General features: G+C 36.6%; 1 protein-coding gene across 1 annotated transcript in view; it reads left to right on the top strand.

The window, feature by feature from the left end:
* Positions 1-17,995, top strand: part of ddb1 (damage-specific DNA binding protein 1) — a 44,548-nt gene that overhangs the window by 14,493 nt on the left and 12,060 nt on the right. Inside the window, exons 10-19 of the mRNA XM_055036868.1 lie at positions 275-377; positions 1,062-1,137; positions 1,237-1,345; positions 5,216-5,394; positions 7,498-7,661; positions 9,327-9,434; positions 13,497-13,704; positions 13,939-14,034; positions 14,200-14,311; positions 16,324-16,447. Of these exons, the coding sequence (XP_054892843.1) occupies positions 275-377; positions 1,062-1,137; positions 1,237-1,345; positions 5,216-5,394; positions 7,498-7,661; positions 9,327-9,434; positions 13,497-13,704; positions 13,939-14,034; positions 14,200-14,311; positions 16,324-16,447 (1,279 nt within the window). The remainder of the gene's footprint in view (positions 1-274; positions 378-1,061; positions 1,138-1,236; positions 1,346-5,215; positions 5,395-7,497; positions 7,662-9,326; positions 9,435-13,496; positions 13,705-13,938; positions 14,035-14,199; positions 14,312-16,323; positions 16,448-17,995) is intronic.

The following is a 17,995-nucleotide window of genomic DNA, read 5'->3' as shown; positions in this document are numbered from 1 at the left end:
ATACTAAGATCTTCTGTAAAAAGAATAATGACTTTCAGCTTCCGAAATATTTTTCACTTTAACTAAAGCCGAAGTTAATTGCTTGTGATTTGATTGAATAATTTGCCTTTCTTTCTAATGTCACCAAGCAATCACAATTCAAGTTAATTATCGGTTATTAAAGTCTGCAATCTTCACTTTTGTCATAAAAAGTACGCAAATTTCATTAGAATTTAAGAACGGAGAACTCAAGCTGGTGTTATTCTGTGATTTTATCTCTCTTTATTGTTTCCAGCTGGTGACATGCTCTGGAGCGTTCAAGGAGGGTTCTCTGCGGATCATCCGCAACGGCATTGGGATTCACGAGCATGCCAGCATCGACCTGCCGGGAATCAAAGGTTTGTGTCTCCTCTTTGTTGAATCCTCTGTCTCATACAGCAGCTTCCTCTTAAGTCCTGACTTTATCAAGCCCTTAATCCTACACTGACTCACCAGTAGAGGTACTTTAACCTGCACATCTGTTTCCCCCAGCAGCCAAGGTGCCAGCTGTTTGCTCATCCAAGCTTGGCACCCGAGACCGAGCAGATGGCAAGCATGTCATAGGTCTTGGCTGTTGCTTTCAAAGCGCCAGGAAAGTTGCCAGTGTCGAGTTTTGGCGACATTTGTTTCCATTTAGTGAACCGAAGAACTCTTCGCCGTCCGCTGTGGGGAAACTGTCAAGTGGAGAAATGCCGTCGGGTTTTTACAACCTTTTTAATCCCGCAAAATTAGGTTCCTCTCTAAGGATTTGTCTGCTGCCTAAACAAGACACACAGGCCACTAAAAGGTCTGCCTGCACTTGTTAGGCTTCAGCTGTTTATTGACACCGGCTGCCCCAAACGTCCCGGCTGCTGGCCTGCCCCCTCGTTTTGCCAGGAGGGGCAATTATTTACTTGCCTATCGATTTGCTCTCTGAGAAGAATCTGAAGCCGATTCATCTTCAAAAATGTTTGCATTCAACAGATAGAATAGTTAAAGATTGAATTCGATCATTTAAGTATGGTGCTGTAATTACATTTTAGCCTTGAATCCTTCCCCTCCAGGCTTGTGGCCACTTCGCTCTGAGGCAGGCCGCGAGACAGATGATATGTTGGTACTGTCTTTCGTGGGTCAGACGAGGTGAGAGTCTACTGTGTAACCTGCTGGATATTTATGGCATAAAGTCTGATTGCAGAAATCGAGTATATTGTTACTTTTTTTCTCCTCTTCCCCTTCCAGAGTGTTGATGCTGAGCGGGGAGGAAGTTGAAGAAACCGAGCTGCCAGGTTTTGTAGACAACCAGCAGACATTTTACTGTGGAAATGTTGCACACAAACAACTCATTCAGGTTTGTAACCCACCCTGAATAATAATGTTCTACATTGTTTGCATTCAAATACATAAATAGGATCAGTCAAACTTAGTGGGGATAGTTAAACATAAAGCAGGACCTTCTGATTTCAGTGTTTTTGTGGAGACCGAGGTAGAAAGAGTCATTAAAGCATCTTTAAGGGATTTGAGCTGATAACGTTGGAATATTTTACAGTTTATGGGATATTTAAAAAAAAACTGAAATAACAACTTCATTAATGGATCAGTGCTCTTTTTAAAGGCAGAAGCTCAAACTCCAATGGTAATAACTGAATTTCTTAGTACTTCAGGTGTTGCATCACCAGGTTTTTGTCTCTCCCCATGCAGTAAATGTTGGTGAAGTTATGCCAGAGGACTTTGGATCTCTATGTTTTCAGATATAAATTGCAACAACCATTAGGATTCCTGATCCCATCAATATTAAGCCTCAAGGAAAGCATCTCTGTGGACACTGTTCCTACAAGGCTTTAATTATTAAAGATCTGTGGATTATTACTCCAGTTTATTTAAAATCCAATCCCAAAACCATTTTTCACTCAGTTTCTCCAGCCAGTATGTGACTTTAAGATTAGAATCACAAAGTGTTATGTCATCAAGAAATTACATATGTGGTTCTTGTTGTTTGTCTATTAAAGTCGATTTTATTTAAATCTAAAAAACAGCGGTTTGTTGATCTTATTTACAATCTTTACTCATTCCAATTTAAAATTGACTTAATCGTCCCAAAAATCCAGAATAAATTTCTAAATATGTATCTTTAATTATGATGTTTCATCATTTTTTGTAACACTTTGCTGAATCAGATTTTTCAGTGACTTGTTTTGATAGTCCAAAGTATAAGGGCAGCAAAAAGATTTCATGCATTTTATACTGGCCTGTAATGAATATTGTGCATCATTTAAATACAACTTTAAACCTGTATTTTTGTTTTTAATGAAGGTTATTTCTGCAGGCCATTCTAGCAAATAAATATGTAGGCTCTTGTGACAACTCTGCTCATGGTCTAATACTGGAAAAAAAAAAACTCACAATGGAAGTACTTATTTATATTATTCAGATTTTAAAAGTTGTTTCACCCCTCTGTCCCTCAGGGCTATTATAAACTAATTTGATAGAAGTTTATTTTCATTTAAATACATCTTTAAAGTTTCAGAATGACAAATACTTTTTTCTTTAGCTGTCATGTTGACAAAAATAGAAAACTTGTGTGGTAGTTTGTTTGCAGCAATATATGAATCAACTGCAACAAGATGCAGAAATTTCTTTTTAAATACAATATATAAGGACATAAAAATCTGCGTGCACAGCAGTACTTTTGTATAAACTATAAATAAAATTATTTTATGTAACATGAAAGCATTGTTTATAATGCATGATGTGCATGTCTGACACTGCAGGCCTTCGCAGCCTTTTAGCATCGGTGCAACTCATTATTTTGGTCCCATCATCCTGCACCAGCTTTGGTGTTTTAATTAACCTCGCTGTAAAAACGGTGTGCAGCTTATTCTGGTAAACAGGTTCAAGCAGGCTGAATGTGCCTTCTTCCTCAGCATGTTCTATAAGACCCATAATTTAAAGGCACAGCTTTTAAACAATGCTGAGTGTCAAGAAAAGCCTTCGTACTCCCCTCAAAGGGGACAAATCAGAGCTCAGACAAGTTAATATGGAACTAACCGTGGAACTGGTCATAAATGCAACAAATGCAACAAATCATCTCTAAATACCTTATAATTGTGAAGTTGAGACAATTATAAGTGGTATGAAGATGTACTCACAAATTAAAATGTAACAAATATATTTTAACTTATTTGTATTCAGCCTCTTTCCGTTGAGGCTGAATATAATGTTCAGCCTCAACAAATGGGGATCAACTATTTCCCTTCAAAAGTTGTCTAATTAGTGTTGGTATGAAAACAGATGGTCTGTAAAGGTCTATTGGAAAACATAAGAGAACAAACAGCATCATGAAAGCATATTCATGTACATAAAGCAATAAGTTGTTGAAAAATATCCCTGGCCTGACTGCTCTTTCTGCACCAGGACAGCAACCACAAAGCCAGAGTCACAAAGAAATGGTGCAAATCGGGTGATTTAGATTCACCCCTGGTTTCACATACTGGAGTGAAATTAATGGTTCATTATGAAGCTTTTGCAGAACTTGATAAAATACAGAGGAAGCATATCAACCATTGATTCTACTGTGTTGGGTGACGGGGACATATTCAAAACATAAAGTACCCCATCTATTGAGGATTGAAGTTGGCCATCACTGGTGTAAATAAGAGAATAGTTGTAAGTTAGAATGGCCGAGTCAATGTCCAGAACTAAATACAGAACTATCAAGTTTGTAAATTGCTTTTCATAACAGCTGTCCATCTCAGTCTATCTGACGTTGTTTTTTAAAGAATGGGGAGAAAATTAAGTCTACAAAGTACTGACTCTAGGGGAACTGAATACAATTCCACCATTCATCATGGTTCCACTTTAATTATATGCTACTTAGATTGTGCATATCACATTAAAATGCAAATTTTCATACGCTACATGAAAAAATTCCAAATAAAATAAATCAAAGGTTGTTATTTCTTTGGCAAGGCACTTAATTACATTGTTGGAGATTGCCCAACATGTTCTTTTCAATGTTCTCCAGGGCAAATCTTGCCCAAAATTGTTTTGTTACCTTATATCTGCAAAATCAGCCATATTTAATGCATCCTACCAATTAAAAAAGTTACGGTAAAAAATAAATTAATAATAATAATAAAAAAAGTGAAGTAGTGTACAATGTAGAAATAGCTTGTGTAGCATTTTATTTTCAGTATGTGAGCCTGGAGATGAAAGTTTGTAGCTTAAAGCAAGATTGTGTTAAAACACCCTCATAAGGGCACCAGTTTTGCTTAAAATAAAACTCCAAATTTATTTAGCAACTATACTGAATCACACCATCAGGATATAAAAACACATGAATACAAAAAATAAGATAGCTTAAACATTCATAGAAATTAAAACAAGCTCTTTCATTTTTGCATAGAAAGTAAAACAAACCTTAGCACCTGAACCATTTTGTTCTCCATCTTTTGCAGCTGATTTCAAGGATTCTATGAAGCCTCCTGTATCAAATATATGCTACTTTCACATCTCATTACACAACCGTATTTCGGGCCTTTCAAACAACGCAACACCTCCATTTATAGTTCTACTCCTCTCCGTACCTGCTGCAGTCTAATCATGAGGTCTCTATAGCTTCTTTTCTTTTGTTTTTGTCTCTGCATTGCTGCATGGCTCTTTTTAAATCATTACAGTTAAGGATAATAAATGTGTGTTTTGCTTTAGCCTCAGGCGTTGTATTCTAAAGCTTTTACAGATGCAGTTGGAGGAAAATAAACAACTGATAAATGTGTAAAAAAGAAAAGAAAAACAAAGATGAGTGTTTCCTTATATATTTTATATAAAAAGACACAATATTAGCAGTCTGATAAACACAATCTTTGATGAATTGCCAGATTTAAGTGCCTAATTTTCCAATGAAGGATCTGATAGTTCCTAATAAATAAGATATAAAATACAAAGGCTTAAACAGTGTGTTTATGGTTCCACTTTTATCTTGTTTTCAACATTCAGTGTGTATCTGCTACACAGGTAATTCTGTTAAAACATTGTTTTAGTATCTCCTTCGACGATCAATAAAAAGCTTTTTATTTTGCTCTGTCCAACTCTATTAAAAATCCTTTCTCCGTTTTAAAGATTTTATTCTTAAGCTCCACAAGAAAAGCCTTGCTCTTTATTTCCTTTTAAAAAAATTTTCCAGCCAAGTTATTGTTTCTAAAAGGTCTCTTTGTCCCTCCAGATCACATCAGGCTCTGTGCGCTTGGTGGTCCAGGACAGCAAGGCCTTGGTTAGTGAATGGAAGGAGCCGCAGGGCAAGAACATCAGTGTAGCCGCCTGCAATCACACACAAGTGGTGCTTGCTGTGGGACGAGCCCTGTACTACCTGCAGATCCTCGCAGGAGAGCTCAAACAGATCAGGTAGGAATACCTGGGGAATCACTCACAATATACAGCTGAAGGTCTCAGATCATCAAAACAATTTTGATTTCAAAGATAGCTCGCGCAAATTCAGTTTGTCTTAAATATTGATTTTCACTTAGTAAGGGACAACGGGTATCTGTGCTTACCTGGCACTGTGTGAAATAGTGATTTACCTCAAAAACTGTTGTAGCATCCTGTTTGGCATCATTTGTCTTCCCATGACTGCCTTCTCTGTCTTTTCTCCTTTGCTGAATTGTTTTAATGCAATCACATTGGAGGAGTTTTTTTTTTTTTTTTTTCCGAAGTAGAAATACACAATGCGTTAGCAGTAACATTTGTTTTGACCTATGTTTGTACTTTTTTTTAACATATTGGTATTGGTCCAATACGTAAAAGTGTTGCAATATTTATTTTCATCTTCTTGCTGTTTGTGTAAGCTAATATTAAAACAAGTTAATACCACAGATTGCAGACTGCTAATTATTCCTGAAATATTTATGTCAAGATGTTTTCTTATTAAATTAAATAAAATGAACAATAAGTGAACAGCTTGATTTGCTAATCTTTTACACTTTCTAAATGTTTAATAAATATTGTGAGGGATGATTAAGATTTTTAGTTGAAAATATGTGGCTTTAATCCAATTTGCAAAGAAAAAAACACTTTTTTTTTTTACTGATTTGCTTCATTGACATTTAGTTCTTGTCAATGTTTGTCTCTAATCCGATAATTCCGAACTTCTAGCTATATCAAATAACTTGCTGCAGATTTTATTTAACTTCAGATGTGTTATAAAAAAAAAAAAGCTGAATCTTTTAATGTCTAAATTTGTGACCAATACCTCAAATAAAAGCACAAATCTTGTATCAACTCTGATAAGACTGATAGAATCATAATCAAAATATGTGATGGTGGGAGTGATGCTTGTACATCCATTAATATACAGTGTATAATGAGAACACACTGTGCACTGTGGTATATTTTTTGTAGAAATAGCTTCCCACTGTAAAAAAGGAATGAATTGGTGTTCATTTATTAAATGCATCTAAGTAGCTCTTTAACATTAAATGTTTTAAACTCATTGTTTATGTGTTATTATCCATCAGTTTCCTGCCTTCATTTTGAAAACTGAGGTTTTGTGTTAGCCTGAAGGCCTGGTAAGAGGTCCTGAGGCACGCCGTAATGTTGTTTTTATCTGAGTGCAGCTTCAAGGTGTTTCAGACTGGGGTTTACCATCATGGTGCATTATAAATGTTTATCTTTGCTTTTCCTTTCCAATAAACAGAAAATGCAAAATGTATTTTCTTTTTTTTCTGTTTGTCTTTTTCCTCTCTTTGAGGGAGAAACAGCTTGTAAAAGGGCCAACAGGGCTGCTTGAAGCACAATGTTTGGTTTCCTGTTTGAGTGCTTGTAAGTAATAAAATGATAAAAGAGACTCATCAGGGCTATGAAGAAGTGTTTGGATTGCATCAATAACGTGCTGGTTTGCTCTGGGGCAGAAAATAGTTTGAATGTTTCACAGGCCTAGTTTGCTTAATCACATATTGAAGACTGATACTCTCCTGTCAGAAGCAATTGAAGCACATATACTCAACAAATTGAAAATATTAATTATCTTTACATCGCTTATCGGAATCACTTGGATAATTTACAGTGAGATAGGGCAGTGAGATTGGTTTGTATTGGTACAAATCAATAAAACATTGCAGATATTTGATTGGTTTGTATGTCCAGTGTTTTTTGTCTCTTTGTAAAAGTTTGAGATATTAATACCTATGGTATCATTTAAAAATAATAATAATAAAAAAAAATAAATAAATTAGTTAGAAATGCTATTAAAACAGACAATTACATTGTCCTAAATTTTTAATCTGACCTAAACGTATGACTGAACATCTGATTGTTTTAATAGTTAACAAATTGCAGCTCACATGAGATGAAACATGTATTACATTACAGGTCTTGCTCAGTGTCATTGACAGTTGTCCCCAACTATCTTTATGGATCTCTGTCTGCTGTGCGTCATGCACACACACTCCTCCATGGAACATGTGTGGAAGCCAGCTGATGATTTTCTCATCTCCTCCTCCTACTCCTCAGCACCACAGAGATGGAGCATGAGGTGGCCTGCCTGGACATCACACCTCTGGGGGAGGGTGGCAACGAGTCCACGCTCTGCGCTGTGGGACTGTGGACCGACATCTCTGCCCGTGTGCTCAAACTGCCCTGTTTCACGGCTCTGCACAAGGAAATGCTGGGCGGAGGTGAGAGGAGAAAATAGAGCTGAGCGTACAAGAAAAAGGGAAATCAGTCTGACATGAGAGCAGGTGGAGTTGTTGTCAAATGAAGCTGGGTGTATTATGTTGCACAGTTTAGTGCTTAGTTCTGCAAAATCAGAGATTCAAGGATAAACAAAATGGAAACTAACACCTAAAGGTTTGTAAAACAAGCAGATAATATTTGTGTAATAATTATATGATGTTTTTACATACACAATGAAACATAAATGTTTACATATATTATGTAAGAAGACTAACCTTATTTTCTTTATCTTTGCCTAACATTAATGGTGCATCCACCCCAGGCCTATTTGGTCTGCTTTAATGAAACTGAAACTAGAAAGTTTGGTTCATTCAGGGAAGTGTGAATGTGCAGGTGAAGTCTAATGCAAACCAAAAAAGGTATTTTTCAAAGAGAAATCCTACAACTTCTAAAGTCTGATCCTGCTTCTGTTTACATTTCATGAAGAAGATACTGTCAGATCACAGCTACAGAGTGGCTTAAGAATAACAAACTCTTAATCTTTTGGAATGGCCATCTGAATCCTATGAAACACATCTTGTATGTGCTGTTATGAATTATTTTGGTATTTCAGTCATCATTAAAAGCCAAATGATGACTTGGATTTGGTTTTGATAAACATTATTGTAATATTGAACTATTTTAACAGTTATTTTGTAATATGTATATTTAAAAAAATCTTGAGTAATTTAGACATTTTCCAATGAACCTTATTTACTGTGTGAGGTTGAATGATTTTGGCTGCAGCTCTATAGGAGCGAGCTGTTCTGTCAGCCTCAGGGAGAAGACGCTCTGTCTGCTCGTGAGGATTTATTTGCCTTTTAGGATGTGGGCAGCATCTTGTGAGGCAGACTATACGCTTCATTTTAAAGATAAATGTTAAAGTAAACCCTACGACAAACATTGCAGCCTGGTATTTGTTATTCAAACCATTTCTGTTTTGCTTGAGGATTTTTTAAAAATCACTTCAGTTTTGGAGGTAATTTAAAAAATAAAATAAAAAAATCCTTGTTTTTAGCTTATCACTCAATTTGTTTCAAAATTTCAGGAGGTGGATAGGATTGGTTTTAAAATATGCTGGAGGGATGCTGTATGGATTCTACCTTTCTGTTACAATGCTCCCCTGCTTTCCCTCGATGCTGCTGCAGTTTCTCCATCTGTATTTGACTGGCAGTTGTTTAATATTTAAGCCTTTTAAACTTGTCTCTTTTTAAGAAGGGTATCCTGTAGTCTGTCTGCAGGGTTTGGACTAGAAAACTTGAAGTAGAAAGTTTATGTAATAATTTGAAAATTGACCTGTTTATTATTGAACTGAAAGCCAAGAATTGTTTCTCAAACACTTTGTCCATCTTTACTCTTTACTCACACAATTTATTTCTTAATTTCAAAGTTAAAAGTGTAACTGCTACCTTTTAGAGAAAGTTCCACCAATGTAAAAAAAAAAAAAAGCTTTGAGTCAGAGAAAACATTTCAAAGTCAAAGAAGAAAGTTTATCCTGCAGTATGTAATTATGAAGAAACCCTATAAAATTCCTCTCACAAAAACTGTTTGGCAGTCATTTAGTGCCGTGATGATGTAACTATTCCCTGCAGAAGAAAACTAAATGAGCGGTTTGTTTATGTCCTCAGAGATCATCCCTCGCTCCATCCTAATGACCACCTTTGAAGGCAGCTACTACCTGCTGTGTGCCCTGGGAGATGGAGCACTCTTCTACTTTGGTCTTGACCTACAGACTGGTAGGTTCACCAGCACAAACGCTCTCCCCAGTACATCTGAAAACATTGCATTTTTAGATCTATCTGTTTGTAGGAATATTATTTCAGTCAGAACTGCAGGACTACCAGTGAAGCTTTTGTCACAAAATAACTCTAAAGGTTGTAGAAATCCAAGAACTTCAGTATCTTTAAGATGGTTACCAACAGACATCATCCCAATGCACAGTATGAGATAAAAATGTGAACTTTATATCTGATTATGAATAATTAATTATCGCTCTGAGCCAGGAGTGCTTTCAATGGAAAATAAATATTACTAGAGCTGAAGGGATTAATCAGGTTAATCGTCAACTAATTTAGTAATCAGTCATTAACTAGGGCAGACAGACTCAAAAAAAGGCAATAATTGTTCATTGGCATTGTTTTATGTATTTCCAGTAATATATTAAAGGGCTTAAATAGTTAAATAAAAAGTCTACTGAATGTGCCAGTTGTCTAATCCAATTGATTATCAGAATAACTGATAGAATTTATTAATACAATAATCGTTTGTTGCAGCTCTAAATAGTACACTAACTCAGTGGCATTAATTCAGTGCGAGCATGCACCAAAGGTTTAATACAAAAGCATTAAACCAGGAATACTTTCAGTAAACAGATAAGATGTGGAGAGTAAAGTCCATCGCATTGATAAATGTAAATAATTCATAAATGTTGTGCATCAGGAGAAGATGTTAAAATAGAAAAACCTAAACTCCTTTTCACATTTTTAACATTCTTTATTTCCAGTTTCCACTATGGATCATCTTTGTAGATTTTTCAGGAAATGTGTTAGAAGAAGATTTTATATTTTACACACTGAGTATCACAGGAGCAGCATTATTAAGAATTCATAGCATTCAAGGCCAGTTTTAGTCCATTTTTGTGTTCAGGCTTAAATCCTCAAGCAAATTCTGCAGACAATCCCTAACTGCATCAGATTTGTTGCTTAGGAGCTGGAGGACACGACTCTCTTCTTTTAAGAAGCATGCTTCTTAAATTCTTCATTAAAGTCACAGTTTAAAACATTTCGTTTTGACCTTAGTTTTTGTTTTCATGATAAAAAAACAGAATGAGGTCAAGGCATATACACTCCTGATCAAAATCTTAAGACCAGTCAAAAAATTGCAAGAATTTGCATTTAGAACTATTGATCTTAAGAAGGTTCTAAGTAGAGCTTCACAATGTTAAAAGAAGAAACATTGTAACAATAATAAAAGACAAAAACTTTTGAGCGGGGAATTAATTGAAAACTGCATTTATTCTCAAACATGATTTTTTCCACCTGATCAAAAGTTTAAGACCATATCTCAAAAAAAACCCGAAAACCCCCCAAAAGAGAAATCAAAGTATCAAAAAAAAGGACTCAGTAATGAGTAGCTCCACCATTCTTGTTGATGACTTCAAACAATCGTTTAGGCATGCTTAATGCCAGTGTTTCCAGGAGACTAGTGGAACGTTGTTCCAAGTGTTGAAGATGGCTTCACGAAGGGCATCCACTGTCTGGAACTGATGTCCATTTTGTAAACTTCCCCTTGCCATCCATCCCCAAATGTTCTCAATTGGGTTTAGATCCGGGGAACATGCAGGATGGTCCAAAAGAGTGATGCTATTCTCTTGGAAGAACTCCTTTTGTCAGGCGGGCGTTGTGAACTGCAGCATTGTCCTGTTGAAAAACCAATCATTACCACACAGACGAGGGCCCTCAGTCATGAGGGATGCCCGCTGCAACATCTCCACATAGCAGCTGCTGTTTGACGCCCCTGCACAACCTGAAGCTCCATTGTTCCATTGAAGGAAAACGCACCCCAAATCATGATGGCACCCCCCACTGTGCCGTGTAGAAAACATCTCAGGTGGGATCTCCCTGTCATGCCAGTAACGTTGGAAGCCATCAGGACCATCAAGGTTAAATTTTTTCTCATCAGAGAAGACAACTTTCTTCCACCTTTCAATGTCCCATGTTTGGTGTACCCTTGCAAAGTCCAAACGGGCAATTCTGTGGCGTTGAACAAGACGTGGCCTTTGAAGACGTTTTTTGTTTCTGAAGCCCTTCTCTGGCAGATGCCGTCTGATGGTTATTGGGCTGCAGTCAGCACCAGTAATGGCTTTAATTTGGGTAGAGGATCATCCCGTGTCTTGACGAACAGCCAATCGGATCCTGCGGCTCAGAGCTGGTGAAATTTTTTTGGGTCTACCACTTGACATTTTTGTTCCATAACCCTCAGGATCATTTAAGAAATGCAAAATGACTGTCTTGCTGCGTCCGACCTCAGCAGCGATGGCACGTTGTGAGAGGCCTTGCTTATGCAGCTCAACAATCCTGCCACGTTCAAAGTCAGTGAGCTTTTTTGCTTTTGCCATCAGGAGGTCTTGACAGTGTAAAGACTTCACTGAAAATGACATGGAATCCAGATTTTTGCACAGCTTTTGGCTTTTAAAGACTATGGTCTTAAACTTTTGATCAGCTGAAAAAATCATGTTTGAGTGTAAATGCAGTTTTCAGAAAATTCCCCGCTCAAATGTTCTTGTCTCTTGCACTGATTGTTTTCTTTTAACATTGTGAAGCTCTACTTAGAACCTTCTTAAGATTCATTAGTGCAAAATGCTAATTCTTGCAATTTTTTGACTGGTCTTAAGATTTTGATCAGGAGTGTATTTAACTCCAGGTGGAAAGGTGGGTGTTCTAGTTGTTGTTAAGGTCGGAGGAACAATTTGCAGTAATGTTTGTTTGAAAACCCACCTTTCCACCTGGAGTTAAATATACGCCTTGACCTCATTCTGTTTGGTTGTTTGCCCATCTCATCTAATTAAAACTCTAACGAGTAGCTTGTTAAGGAACAAGAGCAGTTTTCAATCTTCCTTTTATTTGGACAGAGGTATAAACATTTTTTTAATTGCTCCGCCCTATTTTTTTGTTTGTTTTTATTTCAGCTAACTGTAAGCTGCCTGTAGGTAAATATATTGATAAGTAAGACGCATTGCACTTTTCTATTGTGGCTCTCGGAAGCCAAAAGATGCCAGTAAAACGGTTTCATCCTGTCAAAGTACCCACTTGACTGTATATAATTGGAAAATTGTCAACAAAAAGACATTTTACCACAGATTTCACCAGCTGTAAATGAAATTTGAATTGTTTGAATACACACAATTGGCTTCTTTTTTTCTAATTATGAGAAGTGCTATGAACTCAGGGTAAACCAGATTAATTCTGTGTTCTTGTTTCATTATTTGCACATTAAATGGTACATAAGTTGCATCCAACTTTATTTACCCCTCAGGACATTAACAAGTGATGAGATTTCAAAGTGCAGCCAAGTGTTAAAATGTATTCCATTAAAGCTGCATCTTATTGTCATTACAGATTATAACATAATTTCCTCAGTGCACAAGATGACGTTGTATTGTCATATCATCTGTCTGAAATACTATTCTGCCTCATGACTAAAGAGAAGTGCTGCAACTTTGGAAGTATTGTTGACAGTGACTCAAATATCAGAGTTGCAGATGAGTTTTCTTTCAACCAAGTAAATAATAAATAGTTGTTTTTCCTCCGATTGTTTACAGACAATAAAAAACTCCTGTTCAATACCCAATTCAGGACTGGGGTAATGCTGCAGGAACATACACAGGGATTTGAAAATAATCAAATCACTCCTCCTGTAAACTTCTTGCTCTAAATTGAATAAAACCAAGGCAGAAACTGCAGTATGAGTGTGCATATAAATGTACTCATTAACTTTGGTTTGCTCAGATCACAGGATCACAGATATATAGTATGTTAGTTAGAGGGGAGAGAAGACCTGAACATCAAAAGACAGAGCCAGGTCGTATGCTGAGTATGCCATATATGCCTTTACTGCACGCATATTAAAAACGAGATAAAACCAGTAAAGGCAGGTGGCTCTAAACAAAGCTCGGGGCTCGCTGAGCACACAAGGACAAACATTACTGCAAATTGTTCCTCCGACCTTAACAACAACTAGAACACCCACCTTTCCACCTGGAGTTAAATATACGCCTTGACCTCATTCTGTTTTCCCAGGAGCCCTCAGCGAGCGCAAGAAGGTCACTCTTGGCACGCAGCCCACTGTGCTGCGGACCTTCAGATCGCTGTCCACCTCAAACGTCTTCGCTTGCTCCGACCGGCCCACTGTTATCTATTCGTCCAACCACAAGCTGGTGTTTTCCAACGTGAATCTGAAGGAAGTCAATTACATGTGCCCACTCAACTCTGAGGGCTACCCAGACAGGTCAGCGGGGAAACTTTTTCAGTGTTTTCTCTCCTTCCTGTTTGTTTTTAGAGTGATTTGTATTAGCACACACAGCTTTCTGCATGCATTTACTGCAGACTGCATTGACCTATACAATTTGTCTGTTTGGTTTTGTAGCAACTGCTATCCTCTTTTTTTTGTTGTTGCTTTCTTCCTTTTCTCCCCTGTAAATTATTATTTATGTTTGTGTTTCTCTTTTTGTGATTTCTTTAGTCTGGCTTTGGCTAACAACAGTACGCTGACCATCGGCACCATTGATGAAATTCAAAAACTCCATATTCGCACAGTTCCCCTCTATGAGTCTCCAAGGTCAGTTGTCTATTCAAACAATAAGTTGGAAAAACAAAAACTCAAATGCTTCACAGCTTTTGTCACAAAATATGTTCAGCCCTGTTAATGGCAAAAGCTGCTCAAAATGTCTATTCTACTTTAGCTTATATTTATGGTAATTTCTTGTCTCCATCTCGCTATCAGGAGGATCTGTTACCAGGAGGTTTCACAATGTTTTGGGGTTCTGTCCAGCCGGGTGGAGATCCAGGATGTTAGCGGCACCACATCTGCTGTACGGCCTAGTGCAAGCACACAGGTACTGCATCATTTTGCTGTCTTATATAAGCAATCTGGCTGACTAAATCTAATAATTTAGTCAGATTTGAATCCAATTCCACATAGTTAATTGTAATATGTTGCAATCCATTCAAATTACATCGATCATAGACTTCAATATGGTAAAAATGTTATCAAATTCTTCTTTGTAAGCAAGCATATGGTGACAATAAAGAGATACTGCTAATTGTTCTCTGTTAAATAAGAGAACAATTAAACCAGGTTCAGTCTGCTGTCTGTCATGACCAGGTGGCATTGAGACAGAAAAACAAAACAATACTTTTGATGATATATAAAAACAAGAAGTTAATAGCTGCAATAACTGCTTTTTAACGACTACCTTCCGAAAAATTACACAGCTAAACACAACAACAGTGTCGTAGGAGTACTTTCTGCTACCTCTTAGCCACTTCTTGTAAAAAGAGATTGGATCTCAAATGGCTGTACAGGTTAAATAGATAAAAAATGGTATAAATATGGAGGATAAAACTGAGTACACAAAATTATTGCCAGCAATAGCTGTAGAAGAGATTATGTTCAGGAATAGCTAAATAGAGCAGCGAAAAATAGAACTTTATACAGGTAAAAATGAAGAATACGTTAAGGTAATAGCTCCTTTACTCTTGATGAAGTTTTTGTTCATCAATAGTAAAATCAATAGTGAAGGAAATGAGGATTTCTGTATCAGGAATAATTTGCTGCAATAATTTAGTCAACAGTTACACCCAGAATAAAGACACAACGTTCTACTGTATGGAAATAAAGATTTAAAAAAAGCTTCACCAAGATGAGAATTGTAAAGTTCTAGTGGTTCAGTTCAGACAGGAGAAAACACAGCTGGAACTGCAGAAATTTACCTTCCATGGTGGGGAAAAAAACCAGGGTACACAAAGGTAATGACAGCAATAATCTTACCAATTGTTCAGGCTGGGAAAGAGACGACTTTCCCAGTCTAAAGCCCATGTTTAGAATTTCAGCGCTATCAGAATATTATTCAGTAAACAGTCCATAATGAAGGTCATGTTCATAATTATCACATAGCAGCCTCAGTGGCTGCTAAAGAACCCTTAAAAATGACATTTAACATCAGTAAAGAGAGTGAGTCAAATTGGGTTTAATTATTTTTTTTAAGACTAGTTTGTCTCAGAGACAGCACACCGTCCAGGCAAATTAAAATAGGCTGAAGTTCAGTTTGTTGTGAGAATGATTTATGAAAATAAATTTACTGTTTTGTGTATGCTAAATACTTTTCTTGATTCATCCTGAAAATACCCTTAATTATAAAGTATTATATTTTAGCTCTGTGGTTTATTCCCATTTATTAAGCATAATTCCTATTTTGACTTTCCTACAGACATGATTTTTTTTATAAATTAAGTTGAAAAATATGTGCATATAAATCTTCCATCTAAATGTCATGCCAAATATACTTTGGCAGATGAAAGAAAAAAAAAAACCAAGCAGTCTGTCTAAATTTTCCTTATGTGAGAAACATAATTGCTGCTTTTGTGCTAGATGTATATTAAACCATTCTTTAGTAAGAACGTAGCGTGATATGGACAGAGCCATCTATGAAAACATTTTTCCCTAATTAAGTCAACTTTAAATGTTTTTATTAAAAAAATTATTTGCCATCATTTTGAAGCAATCAGATTAGCTGGAGAGTTAATTAAAAATTCCTCTCAGCCATGCTCATGTGCTACCTGTCCTACTCATATCTATAGATTCTCCAAAGGGGACAGGTGTGTACTTTCATTTGTTTGCGTTTACCGCCACCGATCCTCTCACATCTGATGACCAGAATGATGTTTACCTGATTTTCGATGCTGCACATCTGCTGTTGCAGATGGTGCCGACTCTGCCGTTGGCGCTTCCCACACAGACACATTGTGTATTGTGCTGGGGTTTTTTTTTTTTTTTTTTTTTGCCGTGTACCACATTTGTCTTTGCCCTCACTTCTTTCTCTCTGTATCCCGTCTCGTACGTCTACAGGCGCTCTCCAGCAGCGTGAGCTCAAGCAAGCTCTTCCCCAGCAGCACTTCTCCACATGAGACCTCCTTTGGTGAGGAGGTGGAGGTTCACAGTCTGCTCGTCGTGGATCAACACACTTTTGAAGGTGAGACAGCCGAGGCTGCATTTCCATTTGAACTCTGAGCTGCTGCATCCATGAGAATTGTCTAGTGGCTAAAAGCTCTCAGCTTGGAGGAATAGTTGATCTAAACAAAATATTCCTCATCTCATAAGGACTGTGCAGATTTAATCAACTACATTTTCGTTATTTAATTTCTTACATTTAAAATGCTTAGATTATTTTTACCACTTACTACAGTTTGGTGTTTATTCTTTATTCAGTCTTTAATACCAGGAATGAAAAGTATGCATATAACTGTATGCAGTTTCTAAATTAATGATGAACACGTTTTATAGGGAAGCCAAGTGGAGGTGACTGCTTCCTGCTCCTTTCTGTTTTGCATTGCAGATTTTATTTCTACACCAAGACTTCCTTTTAAAAGGCCGGTTGCTGCTCTCCCCTCATAAATTAGTGTATATTACCTGTTAACAATATGTAAATAAGAAACTGTTTAAGCACAACGTATCTGCAGCTGACTATGCTGTTGATGTGAGATGCATTCAAATGCAGATGACATCGATTTTGATTCTTGAGCCGCTTCATATATCAGTTACTTCAGCGTGTTATTGGCCGATTTTCATTAGAAAGCAGCTATGAAGCTATTAAAACGCCTCTCAGGTGGAGAGAAGAGAAGGAGAGATTGATAAATAATATCTCAGAGAAAATATTGATAAACGAAGATGCATTTGTCTTTGCATAATAAGTAAATCAATGCACCTGACACCAAATCTTCTCTGACAGAAACTATGAGGCACATCCCTTCTGGGATCCTCAATATGGATTTGGTTAAATAAGAAGCTCTGAAGCGATGTGCCTCACGTAAAGAGGGCAACCTGCCCATATAAGTAGATAAAATTGTGTATGCTGCAGGATTCTTTGTTCTAATTTTTTTTTTTTTTTGGGGGGGGTAAATGAACATTGACAGCTTACAGTTAATGAATAAACAGAAATCCTTTCTTTTCCATCAGCATTTTGTTTGTTTTGACCTTCATTATAGTCTATAATTAGATATTTTTCGTGTCACTAACCAATTGCAGAACAATAATTGACTGTTTCAATGGCACTTTGGCATCTTGATGTACTCTTGTGTTGGACACCAAGTTTATTGCCTCTTAACATTTTCACATTTTGTTGCATCATAAACACAAACATTAAGATATTTTTTAGTGGTTTTATGTGATTGAACAAGATAAAGTAGTTAATAAATTTAAGTTTGGTGCAAAGTTGTGATATTTAACTTATTTTTCAAATATAAATTTCTTTACAAGTACAAGGTACAAGTACTTTACTTTACACTGCACCTTTAAATTTGCAACTCTGTTATAGTATTAATTCACTTAACATTTAATTTAATCAGTTTTTTCTTTTTTGAATGGAGGTTTTTCACCATTTAACGAGGTAGTTTATTCATGGCTCTTGTGCAGCGATTTATAACCAAGGACCACTCATGTTTTGCGTGTTTCGTGTTTGTTTTGTGGAATCAGACGAGCAGGTGGTCCTTTGGTTTGACTGTTGTCACTTTGCTATTAGTAT

Source organism: Poeciliopsis prolifica, unplaced genomic scaffold (genome assembly GCF_027474105.1).
Source record: "Poeciliopsis prolifica strain line A6 unplaced genomic scaffold, Auburn_PproV2 SCAFFOLD011, whole genome shotgun sequence".
Lineage (NCBI taxonomy): Eukaryota > Metazoa > Chordata > Actinopteri > Cyprinodontiformes > Poeciliidae > Poeciliopsis > Poeciliopsis prolifica.
This window is presented reverse-complemented; position numbering and strand designations above follow the sequence as displayed.